General features: G+C 39.2%; 1 protein-coding gene across 1 annotated transcript in view; it reads right to left on the reverse strand.

Annotated features, from left to right (window-relative positions):
- Nucleotides 1–7204: 7204 nt before the first annotated feature.
- Nucleotides 7205–14347, reverse strand: part of LOC101550113 (PZP alpha-2-macroglobulin like) — a 41538-nt gene continuing 34395 nt past the window's right edge. The window contains 7 exon segments of the mRNA XM_055118237.1: nucleotides 7205–7320; nucleotides 7829–7870; nucleotides 8736–8838; nucleotides 9991–10059; nucleotides 11257–11347; nucleotides 12854–12981; nucleotides 13128–13346. Coding sequence (XP_054974212.1) covers nucleotides 7298–7320; nucleotides 7829–7870; nucleotides 8736–8838; nucleotides 9991–10059; nucleotides 11257–11347; nucleotides 12854–12981; nucleotides 13128–13346 — 675 coding nt within the window. The 3' untranslated portion in view covers nucleotides 7205–7297.

Genomic DNA, 14347 nt, shown 5'->3' on the forward strand with positions numbered 1-14347 from the left:
AAATTCACTGGGATGAAGTCTTATGAGCTAGAATCCCAAGGTCTTTAGCAGAAACATTTAGAAACAAAGCATCTTGTGAAGCTTCCTGTATAGATAACTCAGCCATTAGTGGTCACAATTCCTAAGACTTTGCAGATTTACCTGCTTGTGATTTATGCCAGCCACCCCAAAAAAGTCCTCACAAAGCCACCCCCCCCAAAAAAGGGGAACAAAGTACTTTAAAAGATTTCTTAATACATTTCTTTATTCTATAGGAGCTAATTTGTAAGCTTCCTATGTATTTAAATACATTTTCCCTTTTTGAAGAAGATAGTCTCCTATGAGCTCCTGTACCCTTCCATGTAAACATTATTTTATAACTCACTCACTTCATGCTGTCCTTTAATACTGGCCCACTTAGTCACATATCTAATCTATCAAGTGTGGCAATCTATTTTCTGTTCTTTCAGTGTGCCTTTCTCTTGTCCTTGAGATTCTGTGAATTCTGTTTCTTAACTGCATACTTTGCTTTTCAAAATAGCATCATTAAAGTTGGTGCTATTTGTATTTCTACTTTTGGGATTAAAATGTTGGCATGTTGAGCTGACGTCATATATGCCTGGGTGAGTGGGAGAAGAGGGCTGTGGGTGTAAAAGGAGAATGAGGGAGAAAGGAACTATTTAATGCTGGATCCTGTATTTGTCACAGTGGTTTCACAATGATGATGAATTAGATGAAGCAATTTAAACTTTCAGGGGTAAGAAAATAGAAATATTGGCTACTTCTAAGATGACAATTTCTCCAGTAGATTGAATTTAGAACCACAAACACTGACAATCAAGAAATATAATGCTATTTGATTTTCTTTAGATTGTATCAAGCTATCTATGCTTCTATTCTTATATTTCCTTATCAGAATGTATTAGTTTTATTAGTTTTCCTCACATGGGGGTTTGCAAGCCAAATATTTGGAAAGAATAGTTTTTTTCTGAAACTGGCTACTCCTGATGTGATAGGGCCCTTTTCTAGCCATTTTAGTCTAGGCCCTGAGCTGCTTCTGCAATATATTTGGATACAAAAATGTTTACTGAGACTGAGAACTGCATGACCCAGGGTCAGTCTCACACAACCGTTTAATTCATAGGTCCCATCTTTCACAGCGAGAGAAGGAACCCACTATTTTGGGTCCCACAAATTTCTACCCACTGTCTGGTTTTGCACTTTTCCTGCCACCTGGGTTTCTGTTCTCACCTGCCTGCAAAGGACTTCTTTGTCCTCCTCTACTGGAGCCCCTCGAGTAATTTTTTCAACCAGCAAGAGCTTTCACAGTTATATTTGAACAACATCTCTTGTAATCTTGAAAATTCTTAAGGCAAACAAACACAAAGGCCTGTATACACTGAACTAGAGAAGGCAGAAATACCAGGGGATCAGAATCAGCAAAGATCACATTCCTTACAAATCCTTTTCAACAGTGAGAACAAAACACCAGTTAATATTTTAATAAATTACACTTCCACATTTGGAAGGAAAGCTGGGAAAACCAAGTAATATTCTGCTCAATTTTGAAAACAAAATATGAACATCGTAGTTTCAGTTGAGGCCCTCCATGTACATTTTTTTTTTTCATAAAAGGAAAAGAATAATGCCAGGGAGAAGAACAGGTAATAATAACTTTGGAAATTCCTACTTTCACATACATATCGTATAACCTCACATAAGTGAATAGAAACATACAGCCTTTGGGTGGTAGGCTCCCAGGATATGAGTATTTTATACTATAGTGGATAAAATTACCCCCTCCTCCCAATTCTTTAGTCCTTACTGATTACTACCTCACTGCCCGATTTATATATTTTTACTGTGTGTAAGCAAAAATATACCATTAGCAATTAGGAATTTTAATCCAGGGATCAAATAAAGTGCACAAACATTAAGAAATTTTACTTGTTTTAAAGTAGTAAGATGACTGGAAAATATATTTATCTGTTTTCTATTTCTCCCATCCCATAGTTGAAATTGGAAGAGCAATACTTGACCTTAAAAGAAAGAGATCAGAGTTCATAGTGGTCAGCAGAACTGTATACATAATTTGAGAGAAGGAAGTAATGCACGAATTATTCTCTCTTTGGGAAATAAGAAGACGGAATCGAATGTAGTCTGGATTAGGAATTTCTTAGTCTTCTGGCCGACCTTTCCTTCTATTCTCCTTCCTGTTATGTCAGTCTAATCCCTGTGATTGAGAAACCTCCCAATCAAAACCAAAACAAAATTCTTTCTCACATTCTAATTCAGACCTTCTAGATAATCTTTAAGGATTTCTTCCAACTTTTTCCATTGTAAAACACTGTGCCTTTGATTCTGGTCTACAAGAGGGCCAAGGAGAATGACTTCTCACATTGCATTTAACGTTTTCCTCTGGAATGGCTTAGATGAAATGAGCTATATATTTTTTTAGTCTTTGGGAAGTTTAAAATACCATGCAAGTATAAAATCAGTAGTAGATTTTCTTACCAGACCCCTCTTGCTTAAACAAGAAGTCTTCCAAACTAAAATGAACAGTGAATGGGGGAAATTATTCTACAAAAATGTGGTATGTTGAGAATTCCCTGATCAAAAGGACAACGAATGAAACCTAATTTGGCTCTTTAATTAGTAGTACAAACTTCTCTTTTCTTGTCTTACAAATGACCCATTTAAAACATCATTATGAAATGAGAATAAATGCACAGAGGAGATAAAAATGAATAAGGACTTTATTGGGTTGCTGGAGATTTTTTTCAACTGTTAGTAAAGCAACACAATTGGATGATGATTTATATGCATTCAAGGATAAACAAAGTGGGGGGGTGCCTAGCAACCTAGAACACGGAGGTGCAAAGGTGAGAGCCAATATTTCTGGTCAGTAATAACTTCTATCATGAATTGCTTTTCCTGTGACCAGTCTCCAATCCTCAAGCTATGCTGGGAAATACCAAAAACCTCATTTTATCAAAACACCCATGACTCATCAGATTCCAAAAGATTTAGGATCTTGGTGACAGGAGCCACTATTGGATGATGACAGAAGTTGCTCCTGAAGAGATCTTACGGAGGTCAAAATCCAAGAATGGCTTCATAAAAAACATGGAAAGAATTGTACTTGCAATATCTTACCCCGTGAACAGCCTGCCATGGATGGATCGACTTGGGGAATTTACTGCATAGGGCAAGGAAGAAAGGAGGAACCCAGAAATCCCTGAAACTGCTGTGGATATCTGCATCCTTTGCTACTTCAGCAATGTGAGACTCAGTTCTGAGAGTTTCTCAGGAGTTCCTGCTGCTTCTGGACCCGTGTTTAGCCATGTTCCTAGGGCTATGGACTGCAGAGCTTTGGTCTTTGGAATCAATTGTAGCACCTTATTATTGCTATGTAAGGGTTAGATGTATGATATATAAGGGTTAAATTGCATTTTTTTTGCTAAAAAGGAGTAGGGTGACTATGGGGCTAATTGATAAGGACTGTTTAACGTGATGTAAACTGAGCATAGGTAACCAGGAAGGGAATCAAAGGTGGGTTTTTCTGGGAACAGGTCAAAAATGAATAGGTCATAAATCACAAGGTATGACGAAAAGACAGAACAGAAGAGTCAAGGCAATCTGGTGGCCAAAAAAGGTGGGACAGAGGTCACAGAAACAATTGGTACTATTAGTAACAGAATGTATCCCTCCCAAAGATTCCCGGCCACAAGGGTCCCCCTCTAACTCCCTGTTCTGTCCCTCCTGTCTCATTGTACCTCAAAGTATTGTCATGAAACAGCCACTCAAGAAACCCCATGCTTGGAATATTGTCTGCCATAGAGGCAGGGGGAGAGTGGAAGAGGGGGTGTACCAGGGATATTGGTGGTGGGGAATGTGCACTGGTGGAGGGATGGGTGTTTGATCCTTGTGAGATTGTAACCCAAACATGAAAGCTTGTAACTATCTCACGGTGATTCAATACAATTATATATATATAAAAAAGGAAACCCCATGCTTTTGCCCTTTCCCACTTTGTCCCGTAAGTTTGTGCTGTGTAGCCGGGAACGTTCCTATTTAAAGCACTCAATCCCTCTGGCTGGGCTGAGATTTCAGGTGCTTCCCTAGTCGCCGTCTGTCTAGACGTTATTTGATTCATTAAGTCTCTTTGCCTTTTCACCTAAGATTGTTTTGGTAAGACGGACTGGAACTCGTCACCACAGGATCGGCAGGACGGGAACTGCAGCTACTCTGTCCTGAACCCTGGCTTAGCCCTGCTGTGGGTGACCCGACTGCAGCTCTGTGATCGTCCTCCTGCCCGGATGCTGTGTCAGATCCTCCCTCCCCAGGGACGGTTGCTGCTCTCTGCTCTGGCTCTGGGTCCTGAATCACCGAGTGTTGCTCCACAGCAGAGCATTGAAAAGGAACCCAGTCTACGAGGGGAAACTGTTCTCAGAAATGTGTCTCTGGGGCTGGAGTGATAGCATAGTGGGTAGGGCGTTTGCCTTGCACGTGGCCGACCTGGGTTCAAATCCCAGCATCCCATATGGTCCCCTGAGCACCACCAGGAGTGATTCCTGAGTGCAGAGCCAGGACTAAACCCTGTGCATCGCCAGGTGTGACCCAAAAACCAAAAAAAAAAAAATGCGTCTCTATAAATCTCATGAAGGAATTTTGTTCAGCAGTCAGGGAGGTAGTGGAAAGGGCGAGAGGGCATGACTGGAATGCACAGAATCCCATATTTAATCAACGGCACTGCATGGGCTTCTGAGCACCCCGTAGTGTAGAGTAACTACCCCGTGGTAGCCCTCAGCGTTGAGAGGGAGGCCTCCCTCCCACCCTCAGCACATACAAGAATTTTGTTAAACTATTTTTAAAACTGCTAGTCAAATGTAAGTGTTGACTAATTGCCTTAATCCGAAGGAAAACATACCTTCTTGCATTGCTATGATCAAGTGGCAGATATTTAGAAGCTAGACACTCTCACAGGGAGATTATCTTCTTTAATATCACACAGATGGTTTCAAAGTCTTTATATAACATGCAGTCAGCTCATTTTGCTTTTAAGAAGATTGTCATATATTTCAAAGCGACAGAAAATCTGCAATTTATTTTCTAAAATAAATGCTGTAAGAAAAATGGTCGGGAAGAACTTCTTTCCCTTTTGGTATCAGAGAAAATTCTCTTTCAATTTTTTATTTGTTGATTTTTTTTGGGAGGTTCTGTGCCACACCCAGTGGTGCTCAGAGTTTACTTCTGTCTCTGCAGTCACTCCTGGCAGAGCTTGGGCGACCAAGCGGGGTGATTGAACTTGGTTGGCCACATGCAACACACACAATCTACCCTCTCCAGCCCATTCTTTTGTTTTTCAAATTTTATTTTAGGCACTGTGGTTACAAAAATGGCTATTGGTATGGATTTTTACACAAGACAGGCCAGTACCACACCATTCACTTAATTGTCTTCTTCCTTCCACACTATTAATGTCCCCCACCCTACACCATGGCAAGCTCCCTACTGAAGGCCAGTTCTCAGATTCTGTTGTCTTTGGACATTTGTTACTTCCTTACTGTGTTTCTTTAGAGCCTGCATATGAGAGAGATTATTCTGTCCCTGTCTCTCTCACCTGGCTGACTTTACTGAGTTGGATAGTGTCCAGATCCATCCATGTAGCAGAAGAATGCATGATTTCACCTTTTCTTAGAGGTAAGGAGCATTCCATTGTGTGTATGTACCAGAGTTTAAAAAAAAAAAAAAAACAGGAGCCTCCCGCCTACTGACTGTGATCCTGAGGTCTCCTAACCCATTTTGGCACCAGAGCAGATTCTTGCAGCCATGCATTTTGACTGCGAACTGAACTACAACCTCGTGCAGCCCGGGAAGGGATTTTTTTCCCTCTCCACCCCATTTTTCTGAGCGAAAATGGCGGCAGCGGCAGCAGCCACGCGGTGAGAGCCACCCTCTAAGACCCCTCCACCAGGAGGTAGGACTTTCTTTAGTGACGTAGCCTGTAGGTGATCCTGGGAGGGGAGGTGTTCCCGGCGCGCCTTCCGCCCAGAGATGAACCAAGAGCCGCGGCACGAGAAGCAGAGCCTCCCGCCTACTGACTGTGATCCTGAGGTCTCCTAACCCATTTTGGCACCAGAGCAGATTCTTGCAGCCATGCATTTTGACTGCGAACTGAGCCTAAATATTAGAAACCCAAAACCGCGCGGCCGCTATAGCGGACTGAAAGTCTTCACCTTTATCAAGGAAGAGAAATTATTAGATGATGCTTATTCAGCAGGCCTGATTGTTGGGGAAAATTTCCAATCAACAATAGTGAGTTCTGTATGGAAATATGAAATGTACTCAATATATAGAGAGAATAATGGGAATATCATCAGCTACTTAGATGGGGGAGGGGTGGGAGGGGGGTGTATCGGGGTTCTTGGTGGTGGAACGGGTGCACTGGTGAAGGGATGGTGGTTTAATCAGTATTTGACTGTGACTTAAACCTGAAAGCTTTGTATATTTTTTGTTTTCACGGTGGTTCAATAAAATATTTCTTAAAAAAAAAAAAAAAACAACGATTTTTCTGTTCTTGGATACGTGGGTTGTTTTCAGGTTTTGGTTATTGTGAATAGTGTTGCTCTGAACTATATGGGTGTAAATATCTTTCCTGGATGAGTTTTTGCACCTGTGGAGTAGTTCTTTCTTAATTCATCTTTACATTAGAGGGTCAGGAATTACTCACGGCAGTGCTCAGGGAGTCATATGGGATGCCAGGGATTGAACCTGGGTTGGCCACATGTAAGGCAAGCACCCCATCCACTATACTATCTCTCCAGCCCATATTCTCATTTCTTACAAGAAAGCTGAAATGTAGGTTACTGCTAAAGTGTAAGTTTCTGCTCTCGTCATTCAGTTACTCATGTACTCAACGTTTAATAAGTGAATGATAGAACAAGAGATAGTTTGATTAGAAAAGATATTTATTCAAAATTTTGCTCTCTGTTTTTGTAGGGACAAACAACTCCATTATTTTTTTAATAAATTTATTTATTTTTAATTAATGAATCACCATGAGGGTACAGTTACGGATTTATACACATCTGTGCTTATGCTTCCCCCATACAAAGTTCGGGAACCCATCCCTTCACCAGTGCCCATACTCCACCACCAGTAAACCCAGCATCCCTCCCATCCTCCCCAATCCCATCTCCCCCCACCCCACCCTGTCACTGTGGCAGGGCATTCCCTTCTGTTCACAACTCCATTATTTTTAAATAGAAGTATGAAATAGGGAATCCAGAAAAAATATGTAACTCTCAAATTGTTCTTAAGCATTCCCATATTCTGCATCTGTGGAGAGAGGGAAAATGCAAGGTTGTTGGGTTTCCTCAGTGACTCTGGACAATAATGTGGGCCAAAGCAACAGTCAGCAAACGATTTTTTTTGTAAATAGCCATATAGTAAATATTTTAGGTTTTTCCAAGTCATATTATTTATGTCAAAATTCTTTAATTAATAGAAGAAGTCACCAAAAATAGTAACAGAATGCATGTGTTTCTTTTTCCATGAAATCTAAAGAACACAGATAGGTATTGGACTAATTTTGGTTGGAGAATTATAATTAGTTGACCCTGACTGATGGAAACTATATATGAAATATTTATTTGTGGTGACTATCTTACAAGAAAAGCTGGCTGACTTTTCTGATAATAGAGAATATTTCATCTTGGAGATTCCATTTTACAGAGTTTAGTGTTCTTCTCCAAACTTTTTGGGAAAAGACCCTGCAGTGTGTTTTTAACTTAGAAGAGCTTTCAGAGAGCTGTGGATGGGGTATGATGTTGGTGCTTGCTCTTACCTGCACTGTGAGGGGTGGTATATTCAGCAACAGCAAACTCGTCTGAAAAAAAATCATTGAGTGAAGGAGAAACAAAGATCAGTGAATTCAGATGCCACTTGACTTGGAGAAAAGCATTTCATAGCAAGAATGTCAGATCTCCATATAAACTAACAGGAGTTGAACAGCATAATTAAAATTTCTAAATGTTATTTTCCCTCAGAGGTCAGGTAAGAGGATTTTGAAGGCTATTCAGATAACAACTCTTCACATTTTAAACCACTAGGAAGCTGCCCATTGTTGCTAGTCCGCGGATTCTCTGCTTCTCTTCACTCGGTCCAACTTGTTTCTTTAACTTTGTGTGGAAGAAAATTTTTTCAGCTGAAACAGTTCCTACTTCAACTTATCTAAAAGTTATAATTGCCCTTCAGCATCCAACTCAGAGGTTTTTCTTCTTCTATTTCTCCTTCTAAGCCTGTGCTATTTTTGTCTCCCAACTTCTTATTTAATTTATTAATGTTTAATTTTTTATTGTGGCATTATGACTTACAATGGTAATTAGTTTTAATGCTTTAGGCGCACAGTTTCACTATACCAGCTCCCAGCTCTTTATTCACTGCTCTCACTTATCCTTAGTTGTTATAACTGTCTTTTCTTGTTATCTTTCATGTATATTATATACTTTATGTCCTGTGAATTATTTGCGATGGGTGATCATATATTATCCTTCACTGACATTCTTTACGCTTTTGTCTCAACAAATATTAGTTTGCCTATTTGTTCTCTAAGTAGTTTTAAATTTTTTAACCCAGAGGAAAGAAATAGATACGACATTAACTGAATGAACTGAAAACTGGGATCAGTTGTAACAAGATCTATTTGTTAGCTTTTTGGTTGGGATTATTCCTGTCTTAGTGTTCTCACTTACCTGTTTCATAGTAATCGTAGACTTTAACGACTGCTGGCTTTCTGTCTCGTACTGGGACGTCTTCTTGAACCATAAAGGAAAAGTTTGCTGTCTGATTTGTCACCTAAGAGGAGAAGTGGGAAAATCAAGACTAGGAAGATCCCTTCTTTCCCTGAGCATAATGTTTATTGTCCTCTGATTCGTATGCACCTGTCCTTTAGGTGAGTAAACATTTGGGGATGTCAAGCTGGGCCTTATAATACAGTCTGGTTAATGCTCTGCAGTGAACAAAATAACTGCAACAATACATTCTCTCTTGTTTTCTGTATAGGTTAATACTTGTGAATAGTTTTCCAAGATGTAGGTATGTGGCTTTGTACTGTTGGAACATCAAAAAATTATTTTTATGTGACTGGGAAAAACATACCTTTTGTTTTCAATTTAATTGAAGCTATCCATAAGATTCATATTTTTCATATTTTATGTAGTGATATATTAAGATGCTAATAGTACCATTGATCTGTAGCACTGTAGCACTGTTTTCCCATTGTTCATCGATTTGCTCGAGCGGGCACCAGTAACGTCTTCATTGTGAGACTTGTTACTGTTTTGGGCATACCGAATATGCCAGGGGTAGCTTTCCAGGCTCTGCCATGCGGGCAGGATACTCTTGATAGCTTGCTGTACTCTCCAAGAGGGATGGAAGAATTGAACCCAGGTCGGCCGTGTGCAAGGCAAACACCCTACCTGCTGTGCTATCGCTCCAGCCCTAGCATTGATCATTGATATATTTGTTATTTCTGAAGGGCAGTTTTTGGGTTTTGTTTTGGGGCCATAATTGAAAGTGTTTAGGGGTAACTTCTGACTCTGTGCTCAGGAATTACTCCTGTCTGGCTCAAGGGACTTTATAGGGTGCTGAGGACTCAACCTGGGTCAGCTGCATGCAAACACCTTATGCCCTGTACTAGCCCTCTGAAAGGCTTTTAAACAGCAAATAGAAATAAGTAGCAGTTAGACCTTTTGTTCTACTGATGTTTGCATTGAAATTTTATAGCAATATCCATAATTTAATTTTTAACATAATTTAAAAGGAAGCTGACCATTTCAGGTATTTAAAAGCGTATTTCTCTATTATTATGTTTTGAATATAGGAAGATTCTGCCTCAGCAGAAAAGTCCTGTTAATCATTGCCTTCCTTCTATTACTTGTTTTCTAATGCAGATGCTGACTTAGAATACAATATGTGTAATTTTAGCTGAATTGTTACAGATCTTACCTGGTCCACATAGATGAGGACGTGGTTGGAGTTCACTTCTGTCCTGCTCACCTTACTAGATGTTTCAAGCTTAAGAAAATGAGAGAATTAACAAAGTTAAAAGGCAAATTGGAAAAAAACAATAAGCCTAGAGCACATCAAGGTTAAGAGACACTTTTTTTCCTGTAAATAATAGGAAAGGCAAGTCCTATAAATCTCATCATGATCAAATAGAATACATTTGCTATAAAAAAAAGGGGGGGAAGAAATGAGACCATGTTTGGGGTACAGGGTTCAACATTGTCATTTCTTGACTGACACAATCATCTGTCTTTCTGTGATGAGAAGGACACCAAGTGTTTCAGGTAAGAATTTACATCAAGCCTCAAAATTCAAATAACAATGTAGACCCTCTAGCACCTTTGATAAAATCAGCAGCACTGATTTTATCATTGCCATTTTTTTAGTGCACAGTACTTATTTAATTAAGTACTTAATCATGATTTTTCTCAGGTTATGATGAAACTGTTTCACACCCAAGAATTTTAAATCCCTAACTAGACTCTAAGTGGCCTGCGGGTAGCACTACCTCTGTATTTCTCTGGCATATGCATGTCCCTTAATTTAGAAAAAAATTAATGTAAACCCATGAATTAAATTTTCTGGTTTTGGAAAAAAGTATATATAATTGAAGTGAAATTATAAGTGATATTAATGTGAGTCCAGTTTAAAGAGCCAAAGCAGGACATCCGGAGCAGCCGCTCACAACACGGCCCCTCTGTTCCTTAAAGAGTATGATCCGGGAGAGCTACTAACCCATTTTGGCACCCAGAGACTTATAGAAGTGCATCTAGACTGTAAACTGAGCTAAAACAACAGAAATCCAAGACCGTGCGGCCGAGAGCTCCTATAATCTTTATTCTCAGCAATGGAAAACAAACTATCAAATGATGCCTTTTCAGCAGGATTGATTGTTGGGGGAAATGCCAAATAATAATAGTCAGTTCTCTGTTGAAATATTGAATGTATCCAAAATATATAGAGAATAAAGTGAAGATCATTAGCCACTCAAGTGCGGGGTGTGTGTGGAAAGGGGGTATATTGGGGTTCTTGGTGGGGGAACAGGTGCACTGGTGAAGGGATGGGGGTTTGATCATTATATGACTGAGACTTAAACCTGAAAGCTTTGTAACTTTTGTCATGGTAATTCAATAAAATAAAAATTAAAAAAATAAAGAGTCAAAGCATATTTTTGAATGAGACTTATTAGACATAAAATGTACCTACCATTTTCACTGTTGGTTTCAAGGGACTAAACCCAGACACCATCTTTATATCAGCAATCACCATATTAGAGACAGGACGACTTCCTCTGTAACTGTAGTGTCAAAGAAAAAATGTTGGGGACAACAGGGTGAAAGAAAGTCGGTTTTCTATCATTAAGACTTGCAATAAGCCTGTCTTTAAAACGTCTTTATAAAGTTTCCCCTCACATTGTTACCTGTAGCTATTCCCTGAACACTTGTGGCATTGATATTTGGAAACTAAATGTACATAAGATCTGCAATTTACTAAAATCATAGGTGTTCTAATCTCAGTCCCAAAGTACTAAATTAGAAATTATAGTAGAAATTTATAATTTGTATTTTGAACACACACACACACACACATACACACACTCATTCACTTACTCAATTCTTAGATACTTCCTTTTATGATTTGTTGTTTATTATGCCTTACTTTTATAATAAATGTTATTTGAAATGTAAATGTTTCCCCAAAGAAGCTATACGTAGTTTTGATATTAGACTTCTTATGCTTCATACTCTGAATTAATGAATTTATGATAATTGAGCTTATTGTCTAAAAAAGGATGTACTTTATAGTGTTAATATAATCAATATAAGATTCATATCAGAAACATCTTTAATTTATTTTCTTAGGATCCTGTAAAGTTTTTGATGGGTTACAATAAAGTAAGCTCTATATTTTGTATTTAATTTATACTTTTATTTAATAGTGATTTCTATTTTCTATTTTGTTAGAAAAAAGAAGAAAACAGAATTTGATTGTTCAGAAGAGGTAAAGAATACTTACTTCAATTTAAAGTATAGATATTTAATGAAAATTATTTATTCTTGCAGTAACTTTAACAACATTTAATGTAAGAGAATGATAGAAATTGATTAGAGCATAATTTTGACTGTGGCTCTCAAGCAGTGCTCAGGAGTTCAGAGACCCCTCTGACTAGGCTTGGCCAACTGGACAGGTAGCTCAGTGCAAAGGCCCAAGGAGTTGATACTCCTAAGGCTGTAGTGCTGGGGATTACTCAGACTACTCAAGAGGTGCTCAAGGGCCTCTAGAACTGTACCTGAGGGTGCTCAGGGTACCATTTGATGCAAGTGATCAAGTTGCAGTTGCCTGAATGCAAAACAAATGCCTCAATCCCTGTACTATCTCTCATGCCCGGATTAGAATATTTTATTAGTGTGTGTGTGTGAGTGTGTGTGTGTGAGTGTGTGTGTGTGTGTGTGTGTGTGTGAGAGAGAGAGAGAGAGAGAGAGAGATGCTGGATGTCAAAGCCAGGGCATCACACATACAAGGCAACAGCCTCTAGCACTGAGTCACATCATTTCCTGTAGTCCACAATTTGTTTTTTATTGAACAGATTTAGGGCCAAACTTTGCTTTCAAAGCATTACTGAAACCTTAAGATGAAGAAAATTAATAGATGGAGGGATTACTCCTACAGGATGAATAGTTCATTAGTAGATCTTTTCATCTCAAAGTATATTTATCTAAGAGTTGCTCTTCCGAGCATATTAATTACCATTGGTTCCAGTAGCTTTAGACTCGGGATTAGCTGATACAGTCAGAAATCCTACCTGATGTTCAGTGATATCTGGAAGCTGGACTGGGCCTTGGGTCCATCACAAGTTTGGGGCACAGTGTGTACCTCCAAAGAAAATGGGGATTCCTCCTTCGTTGGAAGAATATTGTACTTTATGGAGGTCTGTGGAAGACCAAGGACATATCAGTTTCTCTCTTTTCCTGGTCCTCCTCACTTTTGCATCCTTCAATTACCCCAGAAAGAAAGAACAGAGATTTTCTTTTGCATAAGTCATGGGAGTTGATTCTACAATATGACACAGGCCTCACCTGCAGATACACACATCTCTCCCCAGTCACTGTTGCATGGTACTCCCCTGGCAGCTCTGGCAATGGGACCTGCTGCAGGAGAAGGAGGTTGCTGTTGTCCACTTGGAACTTTGTGGAAAAGTCCTGAGAATTCTGAATGGTCACTTGCGCAGCCTTCTCAGTCCTGGTATAAGTGGCTGCCCCGTATTTGGACAGAGCCTGGAGAGCCACCACAGTGTCCTGGAAGAGAAAAGAGACAAACACCGCCCAAAAATAAGTTTTTGGTTTCCAGAACATCCCTCCTAATCTGGAACTTCTCCCTCATGTGGTGTTAGCTACAACATGGGAACAAGGATTTTTCTCATCCTTTTCTATTTTTTTCCCTTTTATTCTGCCTCTCAGGCAGAATAAAAGTCATGTAACAGCTTTTCCTAATGAAACATATTTCAACTGCATTGATGTTGTCCAAGAGGACTATTTTCTAGACCCAGAAATTATGGTCTGATCTTTCCCGGCAACAGTCCTCTTAACTATCTCTACCAAAGAATAAGTAAAAATTAAGAAGTTAAAAAAAATAAAGAGCAGCTGCTGTTCACAAGAAGACTTTTGATGGAAAAGGGGGAGAAATAGCATCTAAACAAAGAGTGTTTCAAGACAAATTCCCTTTTCTGATTTCTTTCTTCTTCAAAATGCAGATTTTTATTTCTTCACCCAGTTCTCTGAAAAATAAGTCACATTATACATCTCTTGAGGATTGACAATGGGTGTGTACGAGGGGAAACCCAGATTCTTTGCATATTGATAGCACAATCGCTTATGACCTCAAGAGCATAGAATTGTGAAAGGAATAAATAGAATTCTTCAAACTTTCAATTTTAAAAAAGTCACCTTCATAGGGGGAGACAGAAGAGACCCTCAGGGCAGATAGGATGAAATAGAGAGATCAATGTCTTCCAGAGAGTTCCAGAGAGAACTCCTCCATCATTCCATGAAATTCAGTATCAGGGCTAGTTGCTTGCTTTTCTGTTAATCAATCAATTTTCTGATTTCCCCGAGTGTGTTTCAAGTAGATGGAGTCTGTGATTTAGAAAACTGATTCTCAACCAGGGGCTAATTGTCGTGGTCTTAACTCAAAATAGGATGATACTGGCAGCTTGTGGGGAAAGGCCAGGAATTTGATAGAACATCTTAAAATGGCCAGGATAGTCCCTACAGCAATGATTAACCGGATCAAGATGTCA

The sequence above is a fragment of the Sorex araneus genome, chromosome 10, assembly GCF_027595985.1.
Source record: "Sorex araneus isolate mSorAra2 chromosome 10, mSorAra2.pri, whole genome shotgun sequence".
NCBI classification, from domain to species: Eukaryota; Metazoa; Chordata; class Mammalia; order Eulipotyphla; family Soricidae; genus Sorex; species Sorex araneus.